The sequence below is a fragment of the Amphiura filiformis genome, chromosome 16 (genome assembly GCF_039555335.1).
Source record: "Amphiura filiformis chromosome 16, Afil_fr2py, whole genome shotgun sequence".
Classification (NCBI taxonomy): Eukaryota; Metazoa; Echinodermata; class Ophiuroidea; order Amphilepidida; family Amphiuridae; genus Amphiura; species Amphiura filiformis.
Genome location: NC_092643.1, coordinates 23880895 through 23907785, shown reverse-complemented (window position 1 = coordinate 23907785; position 26891 = coordinate 23880895). Strand labels below are relative to the sequence as shown.

At 36.2% G+C, this 26891-nt stretch overlaps 2 protein-coding genes across 2 annotated transcripts; both read right to left on the bottom strand.

Annotated features, from left to right (window-relative positions):
* Positions 1–10034: 10034 nt before the first annotated feature.
* Positions 10035–13688, bottom strand: LOC140136383 (excitatory amino acid transporter 2-like). Its single transcript, XM_072158108.1, has 5 exons — positions 13606–13688; positions 12655–12885; positions 11766–11960; positions 11170–11304; positions 10035–10666 (listed from the first exon to the last, which is right to left on the bottom strand). The coding sequence occupies exons 1-5, from the start codon at positions 13686–13688 to the stop codon at positions 10471–10473; spliced, it is 840 nt and encodes a 279-aa protein (XP_072014209.1). The 3' UTR covers positions 10035–10470.
* Positions 13689–13726: 38 nt separating this feature from the next.
* LOC140136382 (excitatory amino acid transporter 4-like) lies at positions 13727–18201 on the bottom strand. The gene is made up of 5 exons (XM_072158107.1): positions 17859–18201; positions 15714–15924; positions 15416–15458; positions 14208–14394; positions 13727–13845 (listed from the first exon to the last, which is right to left on the bottom strand). The coding sequence occupies exons 1-5, from the start codon at positions 18160–18162 to the stop codon at positions 13727–13729; spliced, it is 864 nt and encodes a 287-aa protein (XP_072014208.1). The 5' UTR covers positions 18163–18201.
* Between the last annotated feature and the right edge of the window lie 8690 nt (positions 18202–26891).

Sequence of the window (26891 nt, the reverse complement as noted above, 5' to 3'; positions counted from 1 at the left end):
TGTTTTTGAGACCATAACGTGTTTTTGAGACCATAACATGTTTTTGAGACCATAACGTGTTTTTGAGACCATAACGTGTTTTTGAGACATTAACGTGTTTTTGAGACCATAACATGTTTTTGAGACCATAACGTGTTTTTGAGACCATAACGTGTTTTTGAGACCATAACGTGTTTTTGAGACCATAACATGTTTTTGAGACCATAACGTGTTTTTGAGACCATAACATGTTTTTGAGACCATAATGTGTTTTGAGACCATAACGTGTTTTTGAGACCATAACGTGTTTTTGAGACCATAACATGTTTTTGAGACCATAACGTGTTTTTGAGACCATAACGTGTTTCTGAGACCATAACGTGTTTTTGAGACATTTCTCTGTTTTTGAAACCTTTCTCTGTGTTTGAGACCTTTCTCTGTTTTTGAGACCTTTCTCTGTTTTGAGACCTTTCTCTGTATTTGAGACCTTTCTCTGTATTTGAGACCTTCCTCTGTTTTTGAGACCTTTCTCTGTTTTTGAGACCTTTCTCTGTATTTGAGACCTTTCTCTGTTTTTGAGACCTTTCTCTGTTTTTGAGACCTTTATCTGTTTTTTGAGACCTTTCTCTGTTTTTGAGACCTTTCTCTGTGTTTGAGACCTTTCTCTGTGTTTGAGACCTTTCTCTGTTTTTGAGACCTTTCTCTGTTTTTGAGACCTTTCTCTGTTTTTGAGACCTTTCTCTGTTTTTGAGAGCTTTCTCTGTTTTTGAGACCTTTCTCTGTTTTTGAGACCTTTCTCTGTATTTGAGACCTTTCTCTGTTTTTGAGACCTTTCTCTGTTTTTGAGACCTTTCTCTGTATTTGAGACCTTTCCTGTTTTTGAGACCTTTATATACTATTGAGACATTGTTGTGTGTTTGTTTCTAAGACCTTTCTCTGTTTTTGAGACCGTATTGTGCTATTGAGACATTACTGTGTGTTTGTTTCTGAGAGCTTTCTGTGTTTTTGAGACCTTATTGTACTTTTGAGACCCTTGTGTGGTTTTGAGACCCTTTTGGCCCTCATGGCCGCCCATATAGAAGCAATCATGCTTTTGTTGAATGCATTTGAGTAGTCCGCCATATTTACGGGATGATGCACAGCCTCTATTCAGTTGGTCGTTGTATGATTTTGTTCGTTCACTCATTCAAATTTTATTTATATCATTTGAAGACTGAGCCTATTATGATACATCCTCCGTGGAACAGTTTCAAACAAATATAGCTAGGGATTATTGGGGCAGAGGTTATCTTTTGAAACCTCTTAGAGGGCTATCATTTTTTTTCGGAAGGGGGGTCCCAAATTTACAAAAAGTCTGCGTCAATAAAATTGCGCACCCCCCTATTTCGGCAACAAAAATTTTATGATCCCAAACCCCAAAATTGTATTGAAATCAGTCTTTTTGAATAAAATAACACACTTTCTGTGGTCATCGTGTGACTCCTACATTTTGGTCATAAAACATTTGATGACCCGCTCCTATTATTCTTTCCAAGACTTTATGGCCCCCGTATATTTGCCCCCCCCCCTTCGAATAAAATGATATACCTCTTATGACCACTGATGCATAGGCAAGGACACTCGCGCGAATTGAAAGACTTGTCGCACGCGACAGTTCGTCTCACACACATAACAAAACTAACAAATGCCTATACAATCAAATAGGTTCATTACAACATTTGATTGAATGGATTGAGTTACTCTAAAATGAAACGATAAAAACAAAGAATCATGAAAAAAGACACTTACAAGATAAAATAATAAAATTATATAAACAATGTTAAAGATAAAATCAAGAAAATAGAGAATAAAATTTCCTCAAATCAGACAAAAAAACATTGACAGACATCATAATCTGTCAGAAATTACTGCATGAGATTCGAACCACCAATCTTCTCCACAAGTCCTCTTTATCCTCGCACTATAGTCTAATGCTCTGCTCACTGGGCCACAACGTATCAGGTGAATGATTATCGCATTATCATGAACAAGTTTGTTCGATCTTGTTCATAATTGTATGTGTCGATAGGTTTCACCCTTTAACTGCACGTACCCTTAATGATCAGTGATAATAGTCGGCTTTTACAGGGATGGCGCTCTCTCATTTCCATGAACTCCATAGCGCCATTAGGCGAACGTTTACGGTAATCCTTGAATAAGCCCCCGGAATAAGCCCTTATTAATGATTTGAAAACAAATTTGCGCCAAAACACTCACTTTCATAGAATGTATTTTTCTCGATTTGACCAAGAACAGCTAGCCAGCTCAGCTCAGCTCTGCTCGCTTTCTCTCACGTCGTTCTGCTTGGTTTCTTACTTTGTGATTCTCTAGAGCTATGCGCTGACCAATCGGAATTATTAGAATGCTCTGTTGAACACAAAACAAGAACTCTCTTTAAAAAAGACAACGCCATGGGTGAAGATCATGTTTCATAATTCTGCATTGACAAGTACTTGTAGTAGTAATAATATTATTTGTGTGTGGAATAATTTACCGTTTGGGAAATTTATTGCTAAATATCACCAATGACATACTGGGAAATGTAATGTTGAAAGCTGATTTGAAAAATGTCTAAATAGGTTATACCAGAGAAGATGTAATAAAGAGGAGGTTGATCAAGCTATCCTCAAACAAAATATGTGTGAGACCGCTCATTCAAAGTAAATGATGAATAACCCTATTTAGCTGCTTTACAATAGAATACCACAATGGGGTTTGAACCCGGGATGGGTGTGATAGACAAGTTGCAGCTAACTGCTTTTAGGGATAGGTCAGTGTGTGCATGTCATCATGCCATGCACACCATGCATGCAGACCCTGTCATCTTGTCAGATTTCGGATAAAATATGACTGAAGTTCCATGGCAAATTATATAATTTTTGCTGCTTGTTGCCACTTTCAGCCTCTATTATTTATGATAAAGAATGTTTTCAATTATCAGAATATCTTTATTAGGTTTGCAGGAAATGACAGGAAAATACATAAAATAATAAAATAGAAATGATCAACAATCATCACCTGTCTAAAAAATCCTAAATATTTCTTCTTTAGAAATTTATATATTTACAAAAAAAAGGGGGGGCTTTGGGGGGAAATTTTACAGCACTCGATTTCTTTCTTGTATTATCCACATGTGGTATTCCATCCAAGCAGCAGGTCCTTAACACACGCGTTTCATACTTTTCAACAAATTCTCTATAGAAACATTGGAAATATTTCCAATTCTGAAGTAAAAATCTGTCAACCATGGGCGGTCACACACATAAGATCATAGGATATTTCAAGTGGATGTTTAACTACTTGAGAATAAAGGACTATGAATAGATGCGACAGGATTACCTACGGGATTATCTCAAGGATATAATTCTGTTGACCCTCCTCTTTATTACATCTTCTCTGGTTTTACATTTAATTCATACTTGTAACAAAGGGCTCAATGGAAATCTATTTGACGACAATCCAACAAACTATATTCAGACGACCTTAAGAATTTTTGCTGCTCAAGGGTGATCATAATCCACCAAGTTTTATGACACTCCAACAATCTACAGGGTAGTCCAAAAAGAACTTTACCCAATATGAAAGGTTAATTTCTCGGAGTTTAGAGCAGCTATTCTCACAGGTATTATATATTATAAATACATATTTTTCTTACAATAATATATTATGTGGTGAAAAATGAGAGTAAAAGAAGCTCAAGTATCAAAATGGCAGCAGTTTTACGTCAGAGGGTCGAACATCACTTTGTCCACACGTAATTCAATGGGATGTATCTGTGACTTTTGACACTCTGACATAAACCTTCTGCCATTTTGTATGATTTAGTTATTTTTTCTCTCATTTTTTCAACACGTATTCTCCGATAAATTAAGCTTTCAAATTGGGTAAAGTTCTTTTTGGACCACCCTGTATTATCAGTACCTCTTAACCTTGATGGTTTTGACGCTTACTTGTGATTACACGAACCACGTTTTATGACAATATGACAACCAATGTCAGTTAGCCTCAAATGACCTTGACAAGGCTTTGAACATTTTGACAACTCAACAATATGTGACGTGTCATGTCAAAAGGAGACACTTTTGGGCAGGTTATGAATTTTGAGTTTTTTACATATCTTAAATATAGAGATATTTTGCTCCACAACGTCGTTTTCCCCAATGAAATCGGACATTACTAAGCGAAGATATTGAGTTCGGAAGATATGGTATTATAAAATTGGAAATAGAGACATCGGCCTTTAAAAATATTATTGACAATGTTGAGAGTAGGAATTAACTTGAAAAATGTCTCAAAAACTACAAGATGCCAGTTATATTCCGGTCTGAAACTATCAGACAATATTTTTAACATTAATAACATCACAAATTCGCAACAAACCCCAATTGTGAAAAAATCACCTACCGGCAGATTTTTGGCTATTTCTCCATTTACATTCCTGCCCAAAAGTGTCTCCTTTTGACATGACACGTCACATATATACTCAGTCAACCTCAGATGACCTTTAACAATTTTTGCGCTAAATTGTAATCACATCCAACAAGTTTCACGACAATCTACCAATCTAGACTCAATTCACCTCGGATGATCTTGCCCTGACCATCAACAATTACATCCATCATGTTCATAACAATAGGCACCTACAACTTCCTGTCAACTCTCTAATATTAGGGATGACCATCATAATTTCATGTTGCCCCTTTTGCTACAAAAGATTGTTTTCTGGAAAGAACTCATCAACAGAAGTATTTTGGTGGTTAAATGGTCAAAATCGGTCAAAAACTTTTCGAATTATGAATTTTCAAAGTTTCCCATTCTGACCGGTCATTGGAACGAAATAAATTGACAAAGTCTAAATATAGCAATGTGAGCAAAATTGGTATAAGCATATATTTACCTTTTATATTTCTTTATTTTAATATATATGCAAACATGAAACAAGCATATTGTGAAAGTATCAAAGGGGTTTCTTATGAAATGGCACTTTACTAGTCAATAGCATTAAGTATTTCTTCAAACCGAGGCACTGAAATCATGCTTTTAGAAAACATTTGCCAAAAATCATCCATAATGGCCAAAGTGGCACAAAATCAAAAGTCCAGGTGAACTTTTTTTCCACAACAATATACACTACACATAAGAAAAATACTAATGTACTACAAGGGATTTTCAACATAGGAATCCAAACAATCAAGTACCAACATGCACAGCTTTATCCTGATATCACTTCTGGGGTTTTAACAAAATGTTTAACCTCTATTGTGATTGGCAGCAGCATAAGGTATCTCTTTGATAGCTGATAATGCCCAGCCATTCAGCAAGTGGCTAATAACAGACCTTGATAGGCTTGAATGAATACTGTCATGTGCTACAAAACCATCACATCCAGGGCCTGGTCACCCCATATGCTACAGAGAGCACAGTACTTTAACAATGGAGTGAAAGACTCATTATTGATTAGGCGCGTATTTTAAAAGTACAGCTCCTGTGCGTGTATAGCAGCAAGTCAGTGCAGATGGTATAAATATAAGAAAATGTTTAGGGTTGAGATCAGGTGAATAATACAACAAATGAGCATGACACTTCACATTTATGTTCAGAAAGGTGTCTATTTAACATGATTCGAAAGGTGTTTGGAAATTCCAAAGGGAAGCTGGTGATTTAATTTTTAACTCGAGATCTACTTGTCCGGTTTTTTTCCTTTTTACAGAGGGTATGATAGAGGTAATAACAACAACTCTGCCAAATTACAGCTCAGTAGGTCAAGGTGTTCACCTGATCTTTTTCATCTGAATATTTTGTGCCATTCTGAGCAGTGCTGCACTGGGCCACTGGCAATTAAGCGCACTGTGGCGATTGACCAATTTTGACTCACACTTACAGAAAAACCAAATAAGTTATGATGCTGTAATTTGCAGGATAGTTACAAAACATAATTGGCATTAACATCTCTAATTTTTATAGAAAAATTATGAAAAATAAAAGAATGAGCTCAATTTAGAAATGTCTGTGCAAGCAGTGCACAGTTGAGCTCCCTGCATGTCTATGGGAGTGTTCTAATCAAGTTGATGGTTCATTGGTCATCCCTACTAATATATACTCCAAACTGGTAAGAACTGTTCTTTTTGCCTTGTAACTTTTGACAACATTTTTTCGCTTCGATTGTTTCGAAAACGGATAGTTTGTGAATTATTCAGCTGTGTTATGCCTAACCGGGCTTGTATTTATCACTTCAATGGTGCAAATTGCGAAATTGCTACTTGCCCGTCTGACATTGTTACTTAATATAGGTGCAAATATTGTGCCCTGAGTAATATCTAGATCCAGAGATTTCAATCTCATCTCATTCAGTCTCCCATATCAGAAATAGTCTGGTCATGGTCTAGTGATGCCAAATATCTTCCGGCTTGGGATCTTGCTTGGGCTTGGCGTTATTGCGGATACGGTTGTAGCGTTTACCAGTAGTTCATATTCGGGTATATAAACATCCATATATATCAGTTTTCCAGGGTAGTATTGAAACTGGTCAACAATATTCACCTTTCTTTGTCAATCGACATCAAGACTGATTGTTTTGTAATTGGAGACACACAAAAGGTTTGATCAGGTCTATAAGCTGCAACGCACATTCAATGGAATTGGAAATAAACATCTCAAAAAAAGTAACTAACCCACATTTTAAATAATGGCCATTATTCAAAAAGGGGCTATTGTTTTACAAATCTGTAAAATGCGTTGGAAGCAGAATTTATTTCTGCGCAATTTGGCACCTCATTTGATACGATAGTCCATAAAATAATGAAACACCGGTCAATTTAATGTAGTGAGGTCCAGATTTGAAAGTTGCACTTACATACAAATTTTTACAATACAAAAACACTCAGATATCATTACACAGATTTCCTTCCATTACACTGAATACAAAATCAATACATTTTATTGCAACTTTCAAATCTTGGGTTACATTGATTTAAATGTACGCTGTGACGTCAATATTTAGGTGAGGTGTCAAAATGTGCAGAAATAAATTCTGCTTCCATTTTACAGACTTGTAATACAATCACCCTTTTTTGAATTAATGGTCATTATTTAAGGGGGGTTAGTTACTTTTTTGGAGATGTTTACAACCATACGAAAACAAAATCAACCACTTGGCTCAAACTAACGTCTTTTCATGTGTATATTCAGTGTTTATTCTTTTTAAAGGCAAAAGTAGGTTACTACGGTTATAATTTACTCAAGTTCACTACGGAATGCGCAACAAAACACAATGTTTGTATAAGTTAAGGCCAAAAAAAAAATAATTGTTTGTTTGTCCTCCACAGCTTTGAAAGAGGACGTGCGGGCGGGCGGATTTTTTTTCTTTTTTAAATAATTTTTTTATTTCGGATTTGGTGTATTCCGGGACCTAGCTAGAGCTAAATGCTACAATAATTCATGGTGACTTTAAAAAACCAACATTTTGTTTCTTTAATATGCAGCTAAAGTTATAATTTGTGTTCTTTTAATGATTTCAAATCCAATGTATATTGAAGTCACTAAAAATAATAGACTATGACATGAACACAAGTTATAACTTTGCATATTGAAGAAACAAAATGTTTCTTGGGGGCTTTTTTTATATTTTCAACCATAAAAGATCTTAGTATTTAGCTCTAGCTAGGTCCAGAGATACTCAAAATATGAAAAAAAAATTGAATTTTACTTATTTTTATATAAAAAAAAAATTGAAAAAAAAAATATTGGTCAGGCCTTAATCTGAGGAGCGGGCGGTGGAGGACAAACGAACAACTTTTTTTTTTTGGCCTAAGGGATCTGGAATGAGCTTTTTGAGCGTTTCGACAGTATTTTTTGTGGGACATGAGAGCACATCAGGCATATCGAATTGCATTCTGAATACGAAGAATGTCTTTCTGATATCAAATAATTTTCATTTTTGAAATTCACGATATAATACAAATTTTATGACAAATTATTAAAATTTGATATTTTTCACATTTTTAATATATAACAGTCCTCGAAGTAAAATTTTATAATCATTTGCCATAAAATGTGTATTACATTGCGAATTTCAAAAAATCAAAATTATTTGATATCAGAAGGACATTCTTCGTATTCAGAATCCAATTCGATATGTCTGATGTGCTCTAATGTCCCACAATAAATACTGTCCAAACGTTCGTACCCCATCCCTTAACAAAATTTGATTTTTTTTTATGGGAAAGTAAAGTATGACAATGATCTTGCACATAACCATAAACATGATAAAAGCACACACTTTATGAATGACAGTGATAATTTTTTATAATTTACTTATCCTTGTCGTTGATTACAGATAACAAAGTTCTGTTGCACTCAATGTTCTGGACGACTGATGTATACATCCTGATTCAAACTTGTCCTGCAAAGTCCACTGTTCAGCGAAATCCACTGTTGACTTAAATTTTATATATCCCTTGCGTAATTTCCTTGCACAGGTGACAATTTCCAAAATGGTGCTGCTTTCACAAATCACTCACTTTCTCCAGAAAACAGGCCCTTTACCGCACTGTTCCACTCATTGACAAAAACCAGACTTCAGTAAGTCGACAGAAGAATATATTCCCCTTTCGGGCAGAGAAGAGAGTGCTTTGCTATACTCGAAATCTCCTTCGTTAAATATTGATGGATTAATATTAGCTATGCAAATTGACTGCCTTACAGGTACCTTTCTTTGACTTGAAACACATTACAAAGCCGACAACATTTCTTGATAAAATATGCCACGAGTTTCCCTTGCTTCGCTCTTTTATAGTAAAACTGGAAAGTCCTTTCTAAGAAAACTATTTTTTTAAAGAAAGAATGAACAGTTTACCAACCCAAAGTGTTACAATTAAACAAGACAACAAATAAATACAAATCCCGACCGGCACACAGCCCAACTTTAAAACAAAGCAAGGAAATGTGCCGGCATGGGAATTGAACCCACGACCTTCCGATCTTTTTTTTTCACATTCACCTTATCATAGCCACAGGGATTTTCCTTAATGATCATGCAACACAATGATGACATTCAGTCATGTGTAAACTCCCAATATATCTGACCGAATTGTTCTTGAATCCACTTGATTACAAGAGAGGGGATTCTCATCTCCCATGAAACAGTTTCAGCAAGTAAAAACACGTTTTTATGCTTTTTCGATCAAAACGGGAACACGTTTTTATGCTTTTTCGATCAAAACGGGACCTCATTTGCGTATATGAGAGCGTAGCGAGCGAAAATTAGGTTCTTTATGCTAAAGAGAAAACGGTCCACTTTATGGAAAAGGCCCTCTTTTTCAAAGTCACCCCAAATAAATCCTGGCTACGCCCCTGTCTATTCTAGTCATGTTAAAACTTCTTAAACGAATGTTTGTTGACGTAAAATTAAAATCGATAATATATTTTCATTTAGATATTCGACATCAAAATATAATTGATTTTCCGTCAACAAATTAACATTCGTTAGAAGATTTTAATAAATTGAAATGGATTGAATAATCTTGGGAGCGTATTATGGCCGTTTATAATAATACGAGCCTCGGCGCATTACTAAATCACTCCACCTTCTTGGGTCCGGGTATACCGATAAAAATAACATTTGTACACAGAATATGCTTGAATCCGATACACTTTATACAATACATGTTATAACTGAACCACCCCAGACAGAAAAGAATGCTGCATAATAACAACCGAATTTGGAGCATACCAGCTCATACCTTTCACTAGTAGGAGCCTTTTTATTGCACGTTCATTTGTCCACCTTGATATATATATTTTTTTTTAATTGCAATTCAGCCTATTGTATTAAAAATATATGACCTTAGATCAACTCAACATTCAAAGTTTGTTCTTTTTAATATAATGAATTACCATCGATGGTTTGATAGTAAATCCAAGGAATTTGGTGTTGGTTACCATGTTCAATATTGTATAATTCAATCTAATATTAATTTTGTTATACTATTTAGTGACGTATGATGTTCAAGTTGTACCGAGCAGCATTAACTGCGCTTATTTGCTTTAAACTAGGTAAACTTCCTGTACTTTATTATATACCAGGTTAAATTCTATAAAATATCATTTTGTGAATACGTTATGATAGCCTTAATAAATATCAGTGGGCTGAGTATTGAACCTTGGGGTACTCTACCTATTGTGGTATAATATACTAGAATTGTACACACTTCCTCTAAAGCCATAATATTCCAATTTTATGTAACAAAATACTGTGATCATTATCTTTGAATATGTTTAATGATGGAATGTTGAGGTTTGTTTAATTGTTTGTTTGTTTGTTTGTTTAAACGGTCGCTCCGTGTGGAGACACACTTGGGTCCTGAGGTGTAATATAATAGCTAGGTGTAGCTATTGTATTCCTGGTATAAATCAACAAGATGACCTTTGACACAACGCACAGATAACTAGACATCATGATGGATCTCCACTGCCAGTCGCCATGAATGACGTCTCCTTGTCATTTAGATTAGATTGTAATTTAAAATCCACATTGTCTTGTGTTTTGCTATTCTTAGCGGACATTTCTAGGTCATCCCGTAACAGATGATGGACAATAGCTGCACCGTAAGAATCTCCCATGACATTCACCGTCGTTCGACATCGGTCCCTGAGAAGACACAAAGGAAAAATTGTAATCAAGTAGATTAGCTTCGGATACGTTAATTTTTTGTAAAGGAATAGTGAAAACGCGTAAGTAGCAAATGGTCATTATACAGTAGGTCCAATTGGACTCTGGTCTATGCATTCTACTTATTTACTGTACTTCCGTTCCGCTTGGGTTGAAAACTTGAAACGCGCATTTGAATGTACAGTATTAAACGGATCCTACCGATATAAATACCGTAAAATCTAGAAGCACGTTCGCTTCAAAATGAGGAACAGAAATAAAAAAAGATTTGAAGATATTTGCTGATCGCGGCCATAAATATCATTCTATGAACGTGCAGTTCAAGATTAGCGCACGCCCTAACCGAGAAGGGCCTGCGTAAACCATCAAAGTCAGGATCACTCTCCCTAGTTTCGCACGGGTAGTCGTGTTCTCTTGTGACTCCCTTATTCTAGATTACGCTAGGTCTGTACCCCGGGCCTGTACCATTTTTCTGTACTTACATAAACCAGTCAATAGTCAAAAGCAGAGCCACGTCTTCAGTAGGAAGTCCTGCAGCAGTTAATACCATAAGCATTGTGACAAGTCCAGCACTAGGTATGGAGGCTGCTCCGATGCTGGCAAGTATGGCGGTAATACTGGCAATTCATCAAAAATAACAATAATAGAAATATTGCAACATTTAGGTGAAACTTGCGGGGTTATAAAACTAGAAGACAATGAATGGTAAGCAATGAACTTAAATAATAAAGAGAACAAAATAAGAATAATAAGAATAATAAGAGTTTCCAGAGAAGATAAATGCGTTTTTTGGTAATCATGGTAATTACGACATCTCATCGGGCTTTAAACTACATCAAGATTTTTTAATTTAAGATGCCATCATCAAGAAAGAAATTAACCCCACCTTTATGAACTTTCAGCCTAAGGTATCAAGTACCCCATTCCTAGCCCTATGGACATCGTTTTTACACAGTTCAAACGCATGCGTTCCGTCCAATTGGCACATTTCAAGCCCGTTTTAGAGGGAGAGGGTGTAATAGGATGAATAGGAAGTTATCCTAGTAAGAACAAAATAAGGAAACACACGTAGAGTTACCTTATAATAATAATCTGTGCGATGTTGAGAGGCATACGATTGAGTTGAGCAATAAATATAGCTCCAATAGCTTCATAGATTGCTGTACCATCCATGTTGATAACCGATCCCACGGGCAACATAAATCGACTCACTCGTTTATCCACCCCAAGATTATCCTCCACACAACGGAAAGTGACAGGAAGAGTTGCCGAGCTGAAGAGACAATAATAAAAACGAAAAAAAAAACCCAACCCCAAAACAGCTTATAATTTATATTATGAAGTTTAACCTGTACTTGGTTTAGGCTACCAATTAAGCCCTTAATGTACGATCTCTTCAAGTTATAATATGAAATTGGTTAATTATCATCACCATCATTAATATCATCATCAACATCATTATCATCATCATCGTCATCATCATTACCACTACAATCACACCAATAGAAATCATATATTAACTGCAACTCATTACAAAAAACAAATATTTAAAACAAATTATTGTTATATTACTACTCATCTTCATCATAATAGAACAAAGGAAGCACAGGCGTAGATCCCGGGGGGATAAATCCCCCCAATATTTTGCCAGGGGGGTGGTCCATACAATCACCCCCAATGTTGACGCCTGAATATGGGTTTCTGACCAAATTAACCTCATATTTGCCATTTTAGTCCCAAAAGTGCAAATTTTCGCGGGCTTCGCGCGCATTTTAGCACTTTTGCGCCATATTTCATTAGTTTAGCTTCAAAATAGCACATTTTTTCACGCGCTTCGCGCGCATTTGAACCATAAACTTGTTCTGTCGCCAAAAGGTGCTGGATTCACTATACTTCAAGAATTGTTTTCCAACCCATCCCCCCAATATCAAAAAGAAATCTACGCCACTGAAAGGAAGATGTCAAACCTCGATTGTATTGCAAATGCTGTCATAAGAGCTTGTGCCATTCCTTTAACAAAATCCAAAGGATTCATACGCGTTATAGAAAAGTAGATCGTCGTTAACGCTATTGTGTGAAGAGTGAGCGCCAGTAATAACGTTACTACCAACATTGCCAATTTAGAAAAGAATTCTAGTGGATCGTCAACTTCTAAAATCTTGGCACAGATCAGAGACAAGATGCCAATTGGGGAGTACCTGAGAAAATAGTGAAAAAACAAGAACCAGTGTAGTTAGTTAAAATAAAATCGTGCAAAATAAAATTGTTATGTAAGTAATGAATACACATAACTGGCAGAGGCTAAAATTGGTTCATGTGTTTTTATCTGTATATTATGTTAATGTCGTGATTGGAATGTTGTGTGTTTGTAAATTGTAGGTACATGTATACGCAGAGAAAGTTTTTCAGGGAGTTCCTATGTCATCAAATACTGTGATTCTCGGATAGAGTTGCATTGGATCCTGGATTTTAGTATTTTCTTAATTGTTTAGCTAAAAATGAAGTAGCAAAGTAGCAAACTCGAGAAAAGAAGACTGGAATTTTTTTTTTCTTTTGCGTCGTCTTTCCTTCTGGTATCACATTAGATCAAAGAGACCTGAGAAGTTAAAAGTTGTCTCGCCAAAAACAAATTGCTCCAAAAAAAACCAAAAAAAAATGATTTGGTATCGAGGGTGAAATAAAAATTTGTCACAGTTAGTGAAGGAAAATTAACCTCATATTTGCTCCTCAAATTTGTTAGATTTTTCATAAATTATTTATTATTTTAGCTTCGAATATTTTTGGCTTCGAGCGGATGACTCCGCCTGAGACATTTTTGATCGTAAAATTAAAGTTCTCTATTTTCAACAATAAATTGTTTTTGAATTAAACTAGCACAATCTATAACACAATTTAATTATCGGCGCGGATAGACTTACCACATAACCCACATGACCATTTTGAATGTGATCTTTCCGACTATCGAGAAGAAATCGACAACTACTTTTCCTTCAGCACCCATAGCTCCGAGAGGAATGCCGAAAGCAATGCAAAATATAATCAGACCTGAAAATTAAAGACGACACCGTCAGGCAGAGATTCTCGGTAACACAGGCAGCCGGCGAAACCGCGACCGGTGGCTCTGCTAGTAACACCGGCTACTTCTGTTGTTTCTCCGGCTATTTGAATATTTCAGCACATCTCTGATTTAAGTAAAATAGAAGTATACAACCGGGCATAGTCAGCAGCCTGATATTCACATCCAAAGTAAGGAAGAGCGCCACGGATTTATATTGCGTAAATGCATAATCACTGAGATCATTGCAGATCATCACAGAAAGACGCTGAACACTTTGGCCCAAACGCACCTTAACTATGTTAACCATTCAGCATTATTCAGAACACACAGCTCTAGCTCTATATATGCGAAGTACCCTAAGCAGGCTACATAATAGAATAACCATCGCAGCCATGATCATCTCTGACATTCTGTGTCATAAACATATCTTAAGATGGAGTTCATTCAGTAAACTATACTTACCTAAGACATTCATTCTGTCAACGTATCTCAGTTGGCGTACTTGTTTTGTACCAACCGTAATTGTCTCCCATTCCGATGTATTATCTTCAACAGAAGTTGGAAACATATATGTCAAATTGAATTCCGTGGTAGTCGTAATGACCTTAACTGTTCTGGTTATGTTCTGATCTTCATAGAATGTTTCTATCTGAATAAAGAAAAGAATCAAATGGAGATAATAAAGATTCGGTCACACTTTCCTGCTGCTTGTCGCTACGGCAAGCGGCAGGACATATCAGCCAATGACAAGCCTTAATTACGTCCGTTTGTCTGCAATACGCGTGCGTAACACCACTCAGCGGCAAGCGACATGACAGTATGAAACTAGCATTACGTTGCAAGTCCCTTAAAGTTTCCAGCATTTTTTCTTGACAGCTTTCCAAAGGATTTCTTTCCCTATTCCCGAAATGACCAGTTTACCAGTTTGTCATACAGCCATATGGCGATATCTGACCCGGATGGGATATCAGTTATCAGGTAATGCCCCCGTCAGACTTTCTGCCGCTTGCCGCTGCCTTGACGGTTATCGTCTTTGAGTCACCGTTAGCTAACTCTGTATACCGCCCTCTTTTGGATACTTACTATGCTATTATCATCTGATCTCCGTTAAAAAAAATTGATATGCTGCCCTCTATTATGTATAGCAGTGATCCCTTATTCTCTAATTCAAAAGTAATGAATGCGTAAAATGAATTTACCAAAAGCCGAATCCGGATTCGGCCATCTGCCGAATTCATAACGAATTTAGCCAAACACAATCCAAGAGGGTTTGTGGAACAGCATCAGCCAAGAAGAAATGATATACCTCGTCAGCATGGTCAGAAGCATGCGACGTCGCATTTACAGCATGATAACAGATTCAATAATGCTGGTTTCATACTACCCTGCCGCTTGCCGCTGAGCGGCGTGGCGCACGCGCATTGCAGATAAACGGACACAATAAAGGCTTGCCATTGGTTGAAACGCCCTGCCGCTTGCCGCAGCGGCAAGCGGCAGGAAAGTATGCTGAAGGCTTAAAGGTTATCACTGAGTGAAGAAAATGTTTCTGTAATGAATTTATAGGATGTTTATTGGCTTCGCACTTTTGTAGGGGCTATACTGCCACTTTTGAAATCCGACTATTGAAATACTTGTAACTTTTCTCAATATACGAGATCGGTCCTACCTACCTGTTGAAAGCATGCCTGGACAATATTTTCTGGAAACAAGTTTCTGTGTATTAAAGAAAGTAAGACAAAGAAGGTTTAAAAATTAACCCACAATCATTGAACAAGATTTTTTGTTGGGTTCATCACAAAGTTACATATCGTAAGGGACACTGTAAAGTGCATTTCGGGAAAAAAAGAGTTTGAAAAAATGCCGATTTGCAATAGGGTTAATTGTATTGTTATGTTTTTGCACTAATTTCGATTTCAAAGCATGAAAACTGTTCCTAAGTGTTCAAAGTTTGATTAACATCAATTTTACCGAAATATGTCCAAAATGGCGTCTAATGCAGAACCTTCAAGCTCTGGTGGATCATGCCCTGCACTTTCAGGCTTCGTAGCCGCTTTACCAGGTTGGATGGTTAACACGCATAGCAGACCAATGGTGGCTGCTATAGTGGTTGTAGTGAGATAGTAGGCAATCGCACGAATAGCCAGACGGTAATTTGATTTGACATCGAGATCAGCGGTACCTGTACCAAACATATAATATAAACATGATATAAATAAATTATAGGGCCCCAGAATCGACCCTTGGGGTACACCACAACTTATAAGACTTACTCGAAAATATAAATTATACTACCAATTCCAATGCTGCTTCTAAAATAAATTACAACGCCTATTTGGCCATTCTTAACTACCGTTTGTGACTGTTTGTGAAGCAAAAAAAGAGAGGGAAGCTTGAACTTTATTTTCGCTCTTAAAAGTCATTGACCCGATTGACAGCCTCATTCCCCATTTTTCTTTATCAAAACTGAGATTTCGTTATCAGAAAAAAGCCTCATTGTCCCAGTGAAATTTAACGCCCGAGATATTTCTCGTTTAAATAGTGTGAACAAAAACGTGGTGAATTGTGGTTACCACACCGGAAGTGTACTATTCTATGGTGCATTGTTATACACGCTTTTGCTTCTCATATTAAAATCACTGGAGCAATAAAACTGAAAATTTGGAAATTTATATATTTTGAATAGAACATGAAAAATCGGTCCACGCCTCGATCTTTATGTTCAAACCTGGAGATGGCGTTGCTTTGGTTCACGATGCGTACCTCAGCTCTAATTCTTACTTTGTAAATATTCTTATTTTAATATAATATTGTTATGTAATCAGCACAGAAAATAAATTGAAACATCCTTTATGTATTTATTATCATTTATATATATATAATATAAACAATAGGGCCCACGAATTTACCCTTGGGGTACACCACAACTGATAATATTGTAACTGTTAAGATTTAATAACATAATATTATTATCATAAATATAGAGGGCGGCCTATCTGCTGTGCAGGACATCAATCAATATGAGATATTAAATATTAAATGCGAGGATCCAGAGGGTATGCCTAATGTAAATGATAATAATTTTAAAGAAATGGCAAACTGGCACTATAATAAAGGAGAAAACCATTCTGATTCGAACCAGCGCGCACTCACGATTGGTCGATGACCTGCCGTTGATTCACCACCACACTCCACAACAGCTCGTGGCAAACTGCCGGCGAATTGAACATGTAATTATTTTATTCTCTCTGTCGTGAGACATTTTCGAGAGAATAAAATCATTACATGTTTAATTCGCCGGTAGATCCGCCATGACATGTCGTGGCATGTGGTAGTGAACTCAACGACATGTAGGGGTGAGTGCGCGCTGGTTCGAATCCGAACGGTTTTGATTTTTTCTCTCCTTTATTATAGTGCCAGTTTGTCTGAACTCCATTTCTTTATAATTATTATCACTCACAATTTTCCCCAAATGTTGGTGTATTATTATCGTAAGGACAACTTGTTGTTTCTAAGAATACTTTACAGGATTGGTCACGATTAAGCATTTTTTGCGTTTTTCTTCTTTTTTTGCATGCCTGATGTGCCACTTTTTGGCTTGTACCTTTAAACTCAGGGAAGCTACATTGATACCGATGCCACGAATACATGTATAGAACGAGAAGATTTGCCCCTTCATTTAGCATACCACTTTGTCCAATTTCTTTTCTCATTTCTCTCAAAATGCAAAAAATAATAATAATAATAATAATTAATTAAAGTGCTCGTTGGACCACCATTCTTATTATTTGAGATGTGAATTTTATGCCAAAAGTAAATAGCTACGTAAAATATATAGACTTGAAAGTGCATATAATTTTTTTAAACCTAGCTACACTACACTAATGCCAAGGTAAACGATAGGCCTATCTTATGGGTAAAAATGTTAATCAGAATGCAAAAACACATACATTAGATATATATATATATCTGCAAAAGTTGCAGGTGTCAGCAATTTTATGAAATTACAATCGCGCTGTATCAGGCTATGCTAATAACAAAGTCGCAATTTAAAATAAATTTTAATTATTTTTCCGATTGACTGCAAATTACTGAGTGGTGTAAATGAAAGCTTACCTGTAATCAAACTGGTAACAATAATGGGCAGAATCAGTAATTGCAAACACCTCATGAATATATCACCAGGAAATCCAATGATCAGAATAGCCTCATCTGAGAGATTATACGGATGTAAACCAAATCCTAGAGCAATACCAACGACGATACCAATGATAGTAAACACCATCAGTAGATTGGTACGAACCCATGACAAACATCCCTGTCCACATCGTGTTGTCCGATTTTGACTGTCTTGCTCATGTTCTTTGGCACGCTTTTGATGTAAGCCTATCAGTCTGTTTGTTTCATCCATGTCGGCCATTTTATCAGGTTTAGTATTTAATACGAATCATCAAAAAGCCGATTAAAATATAGGCCTATCATACATTTACCACAGACAAACTATAACGGCCCTGATGTTTGATTTTATTATAGTCGTTAAAAATGGTACAGATGATTTGCATATAAACATCAAGGATTCAGGCGCATCCAAGCTTGAAAAATGAACATTGAAATTAACTTTACTGGAAAAATCAGGTGTTCTTTTTGCATTAAGAGCTTCTCTTAACAATCTTAACAAACAAAATCAGGTAAAGTGGGGGGGGCAAAAATTTTTTGTGATGAATTTTTTTTTGCATTAGACCCCCCTACAAGTGTTTGTGAACGGTCCCTAAAGGTTGTGGATACATTGTCACCAAGAAAGTTAAAAAGTCTCCTATTTTTAAAACAATTTTAGACATTAATGTTTGGGAAAAGTAGCCGAAACCAGCAAAATTTTCTTGCACATGCATGCCGACTACGACCTTTTTTTTGATACCCGTTTTTTTCTTATTTACCAGACTATGTTCAGTTCAGACTATGATCACTACATGTATCTCATATGGCACAAGAAAGACGAATCGCGAAAGTCCAATGACCGCGCCGCCCGAAAAAAAATGTCCTACAAAAACGTGGGATCTTAGTATCACTCATAATCAATTATAGACGAATCTCCATGATTTCAATTGTAGCCAAAGTTTACAAGATGTTGTTGTTGACCAGGTTTAGAGACCATCTTAACCCGATTAATAAGGAAAACCAGTTGCATTTCCTCCAGGCAGCTGTGCGCAACAAATGCACATCCTGAGAAGAATCATGAAGGCCTTCTTGTGATATCAGCTACCACTTTATACCATAACATGAATCGGATTTTAAGAAGGCTTTTGATTCCATCAACAAGAAAGTCATGCTCTCAGTAGTAATTCCAGATGTCTGATATATGCAAGGGATTTTTATAATAAGGCAAAGATAGTTTTCTTAAAAATCATGTGACTTTTAAAACATGGAAGACAGTATCAGTGCGACGGTAAAATCCCGTCATCTCAAAGGACCGATATACATAAGGTTCACTGTCTCAAAGGTTCACTATCACTAGTTACAAGAAAGGTCCTTTATTCCTAAGATTTAATATCACTAATTATAGATAAGGTTCTTTACTTCTAATGTTCAATAATATCAGATAAGGTTCGGTAACTCTAAATTTAAATAAGGTTCGCTATCTCAAATTTCAAATAAGGTTTGTTATTTCTAATTTTTAAAAAATGCTTGCTATCTCTAATCGTATTTAAATAAGGTTCGCTTCGCTACTATTATCTTTTATTTAAATAAGGTTAAAAAATCTACCAAATTAACTTATTTGAAAATGAAAGAGCTTGATTTAAAATGAGAGAGAGATAGCAAACCTTATAGAAAGAAAGAAGCCCCGCCAGCAGAGCAGTTCTTCTGGGTGAACCTAGACTTCTCCGTAGTCCACTTGCCCATTTAGAATACTCTGGCCATTACATTTAAGCATAAAACTCTGATTTATATTGATTTGTGTGCAACTGATAGATTTTCACATCTGTATCTGATCTTTTCAGTCACCGCACTCCCTCTGTTTGTTAGCTTCCCAAGGATTTTTGGGGTTCGCTATCAATAAACTGGTAGATTCCAAAATCAGAATTGTTCAGTATTAAAGCGAGACATTATAATTATGCAAGATAATGTTGCATTCAGTTACTTTTATTGTCACTAATTATCTAATATTTTTAACTCTTTATGACCATTTTACTATTGAATACTTTAATTTTAATAAACATCAGTATAATTTTGAGTTCAACTAATAATAACATATTTTTAATAAAGTTCGACTATGGCATAGTCTAGGGTGAACCAAATTCAGGGAGTGAAATGTCCTTCATCATGTTAAGAAAATGTTGCCAAACAAATGACCATGGCCTGGTATAAACATAGGCATTAGCCAAGTCACTTGTCACTGATTAATTTGATAACCAGGCAGGTTTGGTTCACCCTAAAAGAACTGCTCTGGCGGGGCTTCTTCTTTAAAATTAGACACAGCAAACCTTATTCGAAATTAGTGATAGCGAACCTTATTCCTAATTAGTGATACCGAACCTTGGAAGTAGCAGACCACTTTTTAAGATATAGCGAACCCTTTTCTGTATTAGAAATAGCTAACATTTAGTGATAGCGAACCTTAGAAATCGTGATCCTTAGGGATACGTCGCCAGTGCGACAACTGGTCATACAACTCCCGAGTTTCACTTTAATTTGAATCATGAGCTACTCATTAATTTAATGACACAGAAAACAACAAGAAATAAACATACAATGTAACAAATCTGTAGTTTTCAAGGCACTTTTTATTCGTCACTACTTGCTTCTTTACATGCCCAACAAATAGTAACATGTTGTTCAATATCTATGGTGTAAATTCACCAATTATACCATAATTGTTTTTTTTATACATAATCAAGACAATTAGATTACATAGCTATAATGGATTTCAATTTTGTGCTTTCCATTCTCATTTACTTGAGAAAAAATCATAACCCAACAAAAACAACACCACAAACTTCTACCATTATGGTATTATAGTGTCTGCACTATGTCGCATCAAATGAATGAAGAAACAAATAATAACATTAGACATCAAATTATTTCATACCACAAAGCACTGGGACTAATACATTCCCATGTGGGAGGTCAAACCCTGGACCTCCTAGGTTTAGTGTGCTGAGGCTTGTGGATCAATAGTCTAGGCGTTGTATCTATGCGTAGTGCACTATAAATCATCGTGCCCTTTTTTAAAATAACCTGACGTTACTTGAAACACCAGGTGTGAAAATGGTAGTCTGATTTTTTGTGCTATTACTGTAATGAAATTTAATGATTGACAGCATTAATCTGTCCCCTTAATAACTATTCTAGGAATATCCTGAATTTATTTCCTTTGCAAATGTCATGAGTTTGTCCAATTATTTTCAATATAATAATTCATATCTGTGTACGAGTTGTTTTCAAGTAACTGAGTACTCAAATAATACATGTATGTAATGTCAGCATTACCTATTCAACTTCTCTTTCCATACAGGCCAGCATGCTTATATAGGCTTTTTTAGCCTGGCTTGAGCATTTTGTTTGTGCCTGTTCCCGCCTTCCCGCCAGGACCCAAGCATGTCTCCGCCTTCCCGCCAGGACCCAAGCATGTCTCCACACGGAGCGACCGTTTAAACAAACAAACTTTATAAGCATCTTCTGAATTAGCACTCACTGAGTTCTGTCCAAGCCATAGACTATAGTAAGAATTCCAATTGAATGAACGCAGCTTTCAACAGTTGTACTCGATACAACCGTGATCGTATATCGCGTATTTCAAACTACAACGCGAACGCATAACCTTAGATACAATGCTAACCAATCACGAGTGCGTTGGCATGGTTGGATTCACTACCGCGTTACTCACGCACAGTCACACACGCTGGCGTACATCGCGCAGTGTACGCAAAAAAATCATCACGCTATTGAAAGCTACGTTCATTCAATTGGAATTCTTACTATAATAATAAATAGTCCAGTCATCAATGAAGGCCAATCGTTCCACGATGTGCGAGAGACAAAAATGAATGATACGCCCACTATGCGCCTGTTACCATGCACCTCATATTTTTCATATTAAATCAAATGTTGCTCCGTGCCTTAAAGCATGGACATATTTATAAAAAGTTAAATGTCCATACTTAAACTTCTAATGCACCAAGAACAGGTTTGTAGCCATGATGGACAGTGTCAGGCAGTATCACCCAGTGCTCACTGCTTCCACCCACTACTAAAGAGTAATTGTAGCTCAAATTCCCGACATGAGTACAAAAACTTCAACAGCAAAAACATGGGTAGTTGTACTCTAAGTATCAAAAGTTCCATTAGTTTTGATTTATTTTACCTTATTTTGGGGAATGCCACTGATGGCTACAACCCTGATCAAGAATACCTTCCGCTACATCTCATATGAAGTATGTACCAGGTACATACACAAAAAAAGAAAGAAAGAAAAACAAAAAAAGAATCACCCTCAAGGTGTCTTTCACCATTATCTTGCAAGCTATACAAATGTAATTAGTATGTAGACCTATATACAAGTATTGTCAAGTATATAAAGACATGCCTTCCTTCATCTATGCATGTCAATTCCATTGTGAAGCTTATGTGTATGACTAGTTTTAAAGCAATTTCTCTATACAGGTACCGATAAATTGATGTGTTATGTTGAATCCCATGCACAATTAAGCCGTTTTAGCCCAAGGCAAGTGTGATCAAATATAGCATTTTGAAAACATCGCAGATCCAATAATTTTGCTACTAATAAGCGTATCAGTTCTGCATTGAATATACATATTTTAATTACTATTATTAAGTGGACATTTTCTTCATATATTAGTCGCTGAATCTTGTGTGAAAATTTATGTGACAAAATGTGTTTAATGACTGCCACAAAACAAACTATAGTACAGTCCACCTCTCTTATCTGGCACTCTTTTATATGGATCTCTGTTAGCTGGATGCGAAATCTTCACAGGAAATCATGTTTTTGATTATTTATTAAAATGGATACTCTGAATGCCATATCTATGTTGCATAAAGCACTCAAATGCCATCTGTTAGTGTTATTGCCCCATCTTTTTACAATCTTTTGTTGTCCCAATTTTAGTACTTGGGACAGTCAATGCAGAATTTTCACTTAACTGGCCAATGCTTGTCTATCATGGCTAGATATAAGAGGTTGGACTGTATAGGCAAGAGAACATATCCAAAGACATGATCTTAATCTTCCACACAGGGAGTGTAAATTTCAAATGGGGTTACCTGAATGGGTGACTCCATTTGAAATCTACACCCCCTGTGTGGGAGATTAAGGTCATGTATTCCATCCAGGGGGAGAATGGATTTCAACTGGAATAGCCCATTACTGGAAACCCCAGATGAATGTGTTTGAACATGACCACTTGGCAGTATAAACAACTTGTGTTGCTCATATTATCAAACACATGCAAATTATGTCATAAATATTTTATCTACATACATCTATTTTAAAACATCTTAATTATATTCTATCTTTATAAGAGAATGTACACTATCAAGAAATGGGTTATTCGAGTCGTAATCCATTACACCTCCAAATAGCATCGCCCATCCAGGTAACCATTTGAAATTCACACTATCTATGTGAAAGATTTAAGGTCATGTCTTCCACAGGGGGTGTATGGATTTCAACTGGAATAGCCTAAATAGAGGGAAAAGGTGAGAAAACAAACATGGAAAAGAAATAGAAGCTTTTAAAGCAAATTTAAATGAATTCAACTCTAATTCAATGGCGACTAAATTATAATTGCACTAAATAGAAAGCTAACAAACTTGTATACTAGATACTCAGCATTTGATTAACATTCATACATACTCACGATATAACGATGTTTCTGATTGGATTTGGGCCCTTTTTGCTGGTCATAAATTCTGTTTATGACCAGTACGCATGGCATTGTAATCTAATTAACACGATCCATGATTTGCTAGTGTTTGCGTGCTTGCGCATGTCACAGCGCCCATCTCACGCTGGGCTTAAAAGATGACGCGTATCACGCGTTGACTCCCGGCCGTTGACATCATGAGCCGAGCTGCTTCCTGCAAGTAGGCCTACTCATTTTCTTCCAATTTATGAAGGAAAACGGTATGGAAATGTTATTTAAACTTGTAAACCCTTATTATTTTCATCTGTATTGAATTGCTAAGAATGTTGGGTATGTATGAACGGGGTTCATTCATAGGATTTTGAGCATGATCGCTGTTTATTATCGTCTCGGGCATAAACAGCGATCATGCCCTCAATCCTATGAATGAACCCCTAATTGATTAACAAATGCATGTGTAAATTCTCTCCTCCCTTGGAGGACCTAAATTAATATTACGAGATTCACTTTTATGCGAGAAAAAAACCAAAGGCCTTATCCCTGCTCTCATGACATTTGATGGTGGCATAGCCAGATTTTGGTGATGGGAGGGGGAGTTTGCAACAGAAATAGTTGCCTTGCAAAACAATAATAAAATGCAAGTTTAAGCAACTGACACGCAATGTGTTCCAAGAGTGGTATACATATGTGTACATTATTATTTGTTTTTTTCATTATATTTTACAATATTTTTTTACACAATATTTATTAAGGAATTCTATCATTATAATGAGACACATCATGATGTCCACTCATTGACTCCATAGAGAATGTTTGTAACATAAGGCTGGTAGGAGTAACAACAGATTTCCCTATGCCAATGATTGGGGGTCCAGTTCAACTCCTCCCCAGGCTGAATACAGTGAAAGCTATGGCTCGAATTTGGAACTTGCTAATTGGCAAACTTATGAGAGTTGTTAACAAGTCAAGGCAAGAGTGAGATCTTTCCTAGAGAAGTCCTTTTTAGGGAAAGATTAAATCTCACTAATGTTTACTGACCTAGAGTAATTTCAAATCACCAAGTTACCAAGTAATTTCAAATCATCCAAGTCAAAGCAAGTTGTAACACAGATGTTTCTCGCTGGGGTGACTTGTAATAACTCTTTAGTCTCACAAGTAGAATTTCACCTACTTCTATTCCCACCCTGGCTTGTGTCACCAACATTCGGTCATTTTTCACATAAATAAGTTAGCTCAGAGGGCAGGCTTCATTTTTAGCAAAGTAGATCATACAGATTCACTTGTATGTGAGAAAAAACAACACCACTAAGGCCTTATCCATGCGCATAGGTCATAGAAGTTTATTGGTCATAGATCATAGAGAAAGCATACACTGGGGATCAATTTAATGATACGCAGTGAGAAATTATTACAAACCATAAAACAAAGGAATTTTAACAAACCCAATGAGTTACAATAACACAGAAACTCAGTGTGGGTTATATTGTACTCTTTCCTTTGTTGTGCTATCAAATCCATGTCACTACATGATACAAAACTATCAAATATTTCCTAAAAATGGGTTCTAAGCAACTCAAATTTACCAAACTGACACTGATTATAAAGTATGACACAATGATCAACATGAAGGTTCTTGGGGCATTTTACAACCCCATGGGCAGTACCTGCTGATGTATCAGCCTCTAAGAACCATTTTGATTGGTTACAAAGAGGACTATATCACATATTGAGCCAATCAGAGATGAGGTCAGAATTGTTAGTAGGGCTGAAGGGAAATTCAGCTTGAGATTGCAAAGAGATCTAAAAGCTCTATTTTGATTGGTTACTGAGATGATAATACCATGTATTAAACCAATCACAGGCTCTGTACGAAATGTAGCAGTGCCCATGGGGTTAACAGGAGTACTGAATTGCATGTTTTTTTACAGACATATCTTTTAACAAATGGCCTATCAATTTCAACTTGGCCAGAGCATAACATAATTTGTTTTTCCGATTTCTCATCCAACAAGTTTCTTTTTCTTTTTTTTCAAAATATACACAACAAAATTAAGGGAAATAAATTCATAATCAATTCAAAAAAATACAATACATATTGACTATTTACAAAATATTATCATAACTGCCTTTCATTAAAGGAACACAGTGGTTATGATTAGTGCATATTTAAACTTGTTTTTGTAAAGTGTACATCTGATAGCACAGTTAGGTTAACTGTGCTAAAATACATATAAATCTTGACATACAGCACTTCTATTAATAAACTGATGTGAGCACATACACGTATGATTAGTGAAGAACAGATGGAATCTGTAAAGTTTGTCCACTCTAAAGTACAAAGTGACAACGCTCACGTATACAGCGCGTAAACAGTGCGCAGTGCTGCGTCTCTGCTGAGGTATGCATGCCTTCAAAGTCGGCACAATGTGTGCTCCGCGTCGGTACTTTGTACTTCAGAGTAGACTGACTGTAGTTTCCTAATCGGCCGAATTGTAAGCTTATCGGTTCTGAATCGGAAAATTTTGGTAAACTTCCTCTCATTTGCCGATCTTGTGAATTGATGAATCATTTTTATGCAAAAGTAGTATAATAGCTTCAAAATGCACAACAGCAATAAGCTAATACATCATATTTTACCGCAAAAGTTGATAGTCAATAAAATAATTGCCGATAATAGAGTGCATCCAATAAATTTCTCGTGGAGTGTTGTACGATGTGCTATCATGGGTTAGTACAGGTCGGAATCTTAATCGGTATCGGCCGCATTCAAAAAGAAATTATCGGCGATCGGCGTATTCACAACTTGGGCTGATCCATTCTTCACTAGGTATGATAACATACATATGCACACCAGCACCCACACACACATTCTCTAATCCAAACCCACACACACTCTCAATGCATGCAACACATTTTTTTACAGCATTGATCTCATATTTGACAATATTTATACAATATATGCATGCTTCCAAGTGTTATCTACTTGATGATCCATTATGTTACACAGGTAGGTTTAATCACTCCCACCCTATGAGTTCCAACTGATTTTTTTTCTTCAAATTTCTTTGAAACAGTGTCATTTTGCTATAATTGAATCTTTGAGCCATGTGCCAAGACTTTTGTTCCTCTACATGAGTATAAAAGAATCAATTTACCTTAAGAAGACAGCGATCTTTTTGAGAAAAAAAAAGTGAGAAAAAAGTTTTACATATAATATAAACACGCACGATTAGCACTGGCATATTTTGTGGACAGTGGTATAATAATA

Coding starts and splice junctions, on each gene's coding strand:
- LOC140136383 (XM_072158108.1), bottom strand. CDS start 13,688: ATGGGTGCTGAAGGAAAAGTAGTTGTCGATTTCTTCTCGATAGTCGGA. Junction 11,961..12,654: donor GCATTTGCAATACAATCGAG/GTTTGACATCTT, acceptor TTGTCTCTTCAG/CTCGGCAACTCTTCCTGTCA. Junction 10,667..11,169: donor TTGACTATTGACTGGTTTAT/GTAAGTACAGAA, acceptor GTGTCTTCTCAG/GGACCGATGTCGAACGACGG.
- LOC140136382 (XM_072158107.1), bottom strand. CDS start 18,162: ATGGCCGACATGGATGAAACAAACAGACTGATAGGCTTACATCAAAAG. Junction 15,925..17,858: donor TGTTACCAGTTTGATTACAG/GTAAGCTTTCAT, acceptor TGTTTGGTACAG/GTACCGCTGATCTCGATGTC. Junction 15,459..15,713: donor GCCATTTTGGACATATTTCG/GTAAAATTGATG, acceptor TTTAATACACAG/AAACTTGTTTCCAGAAAATA.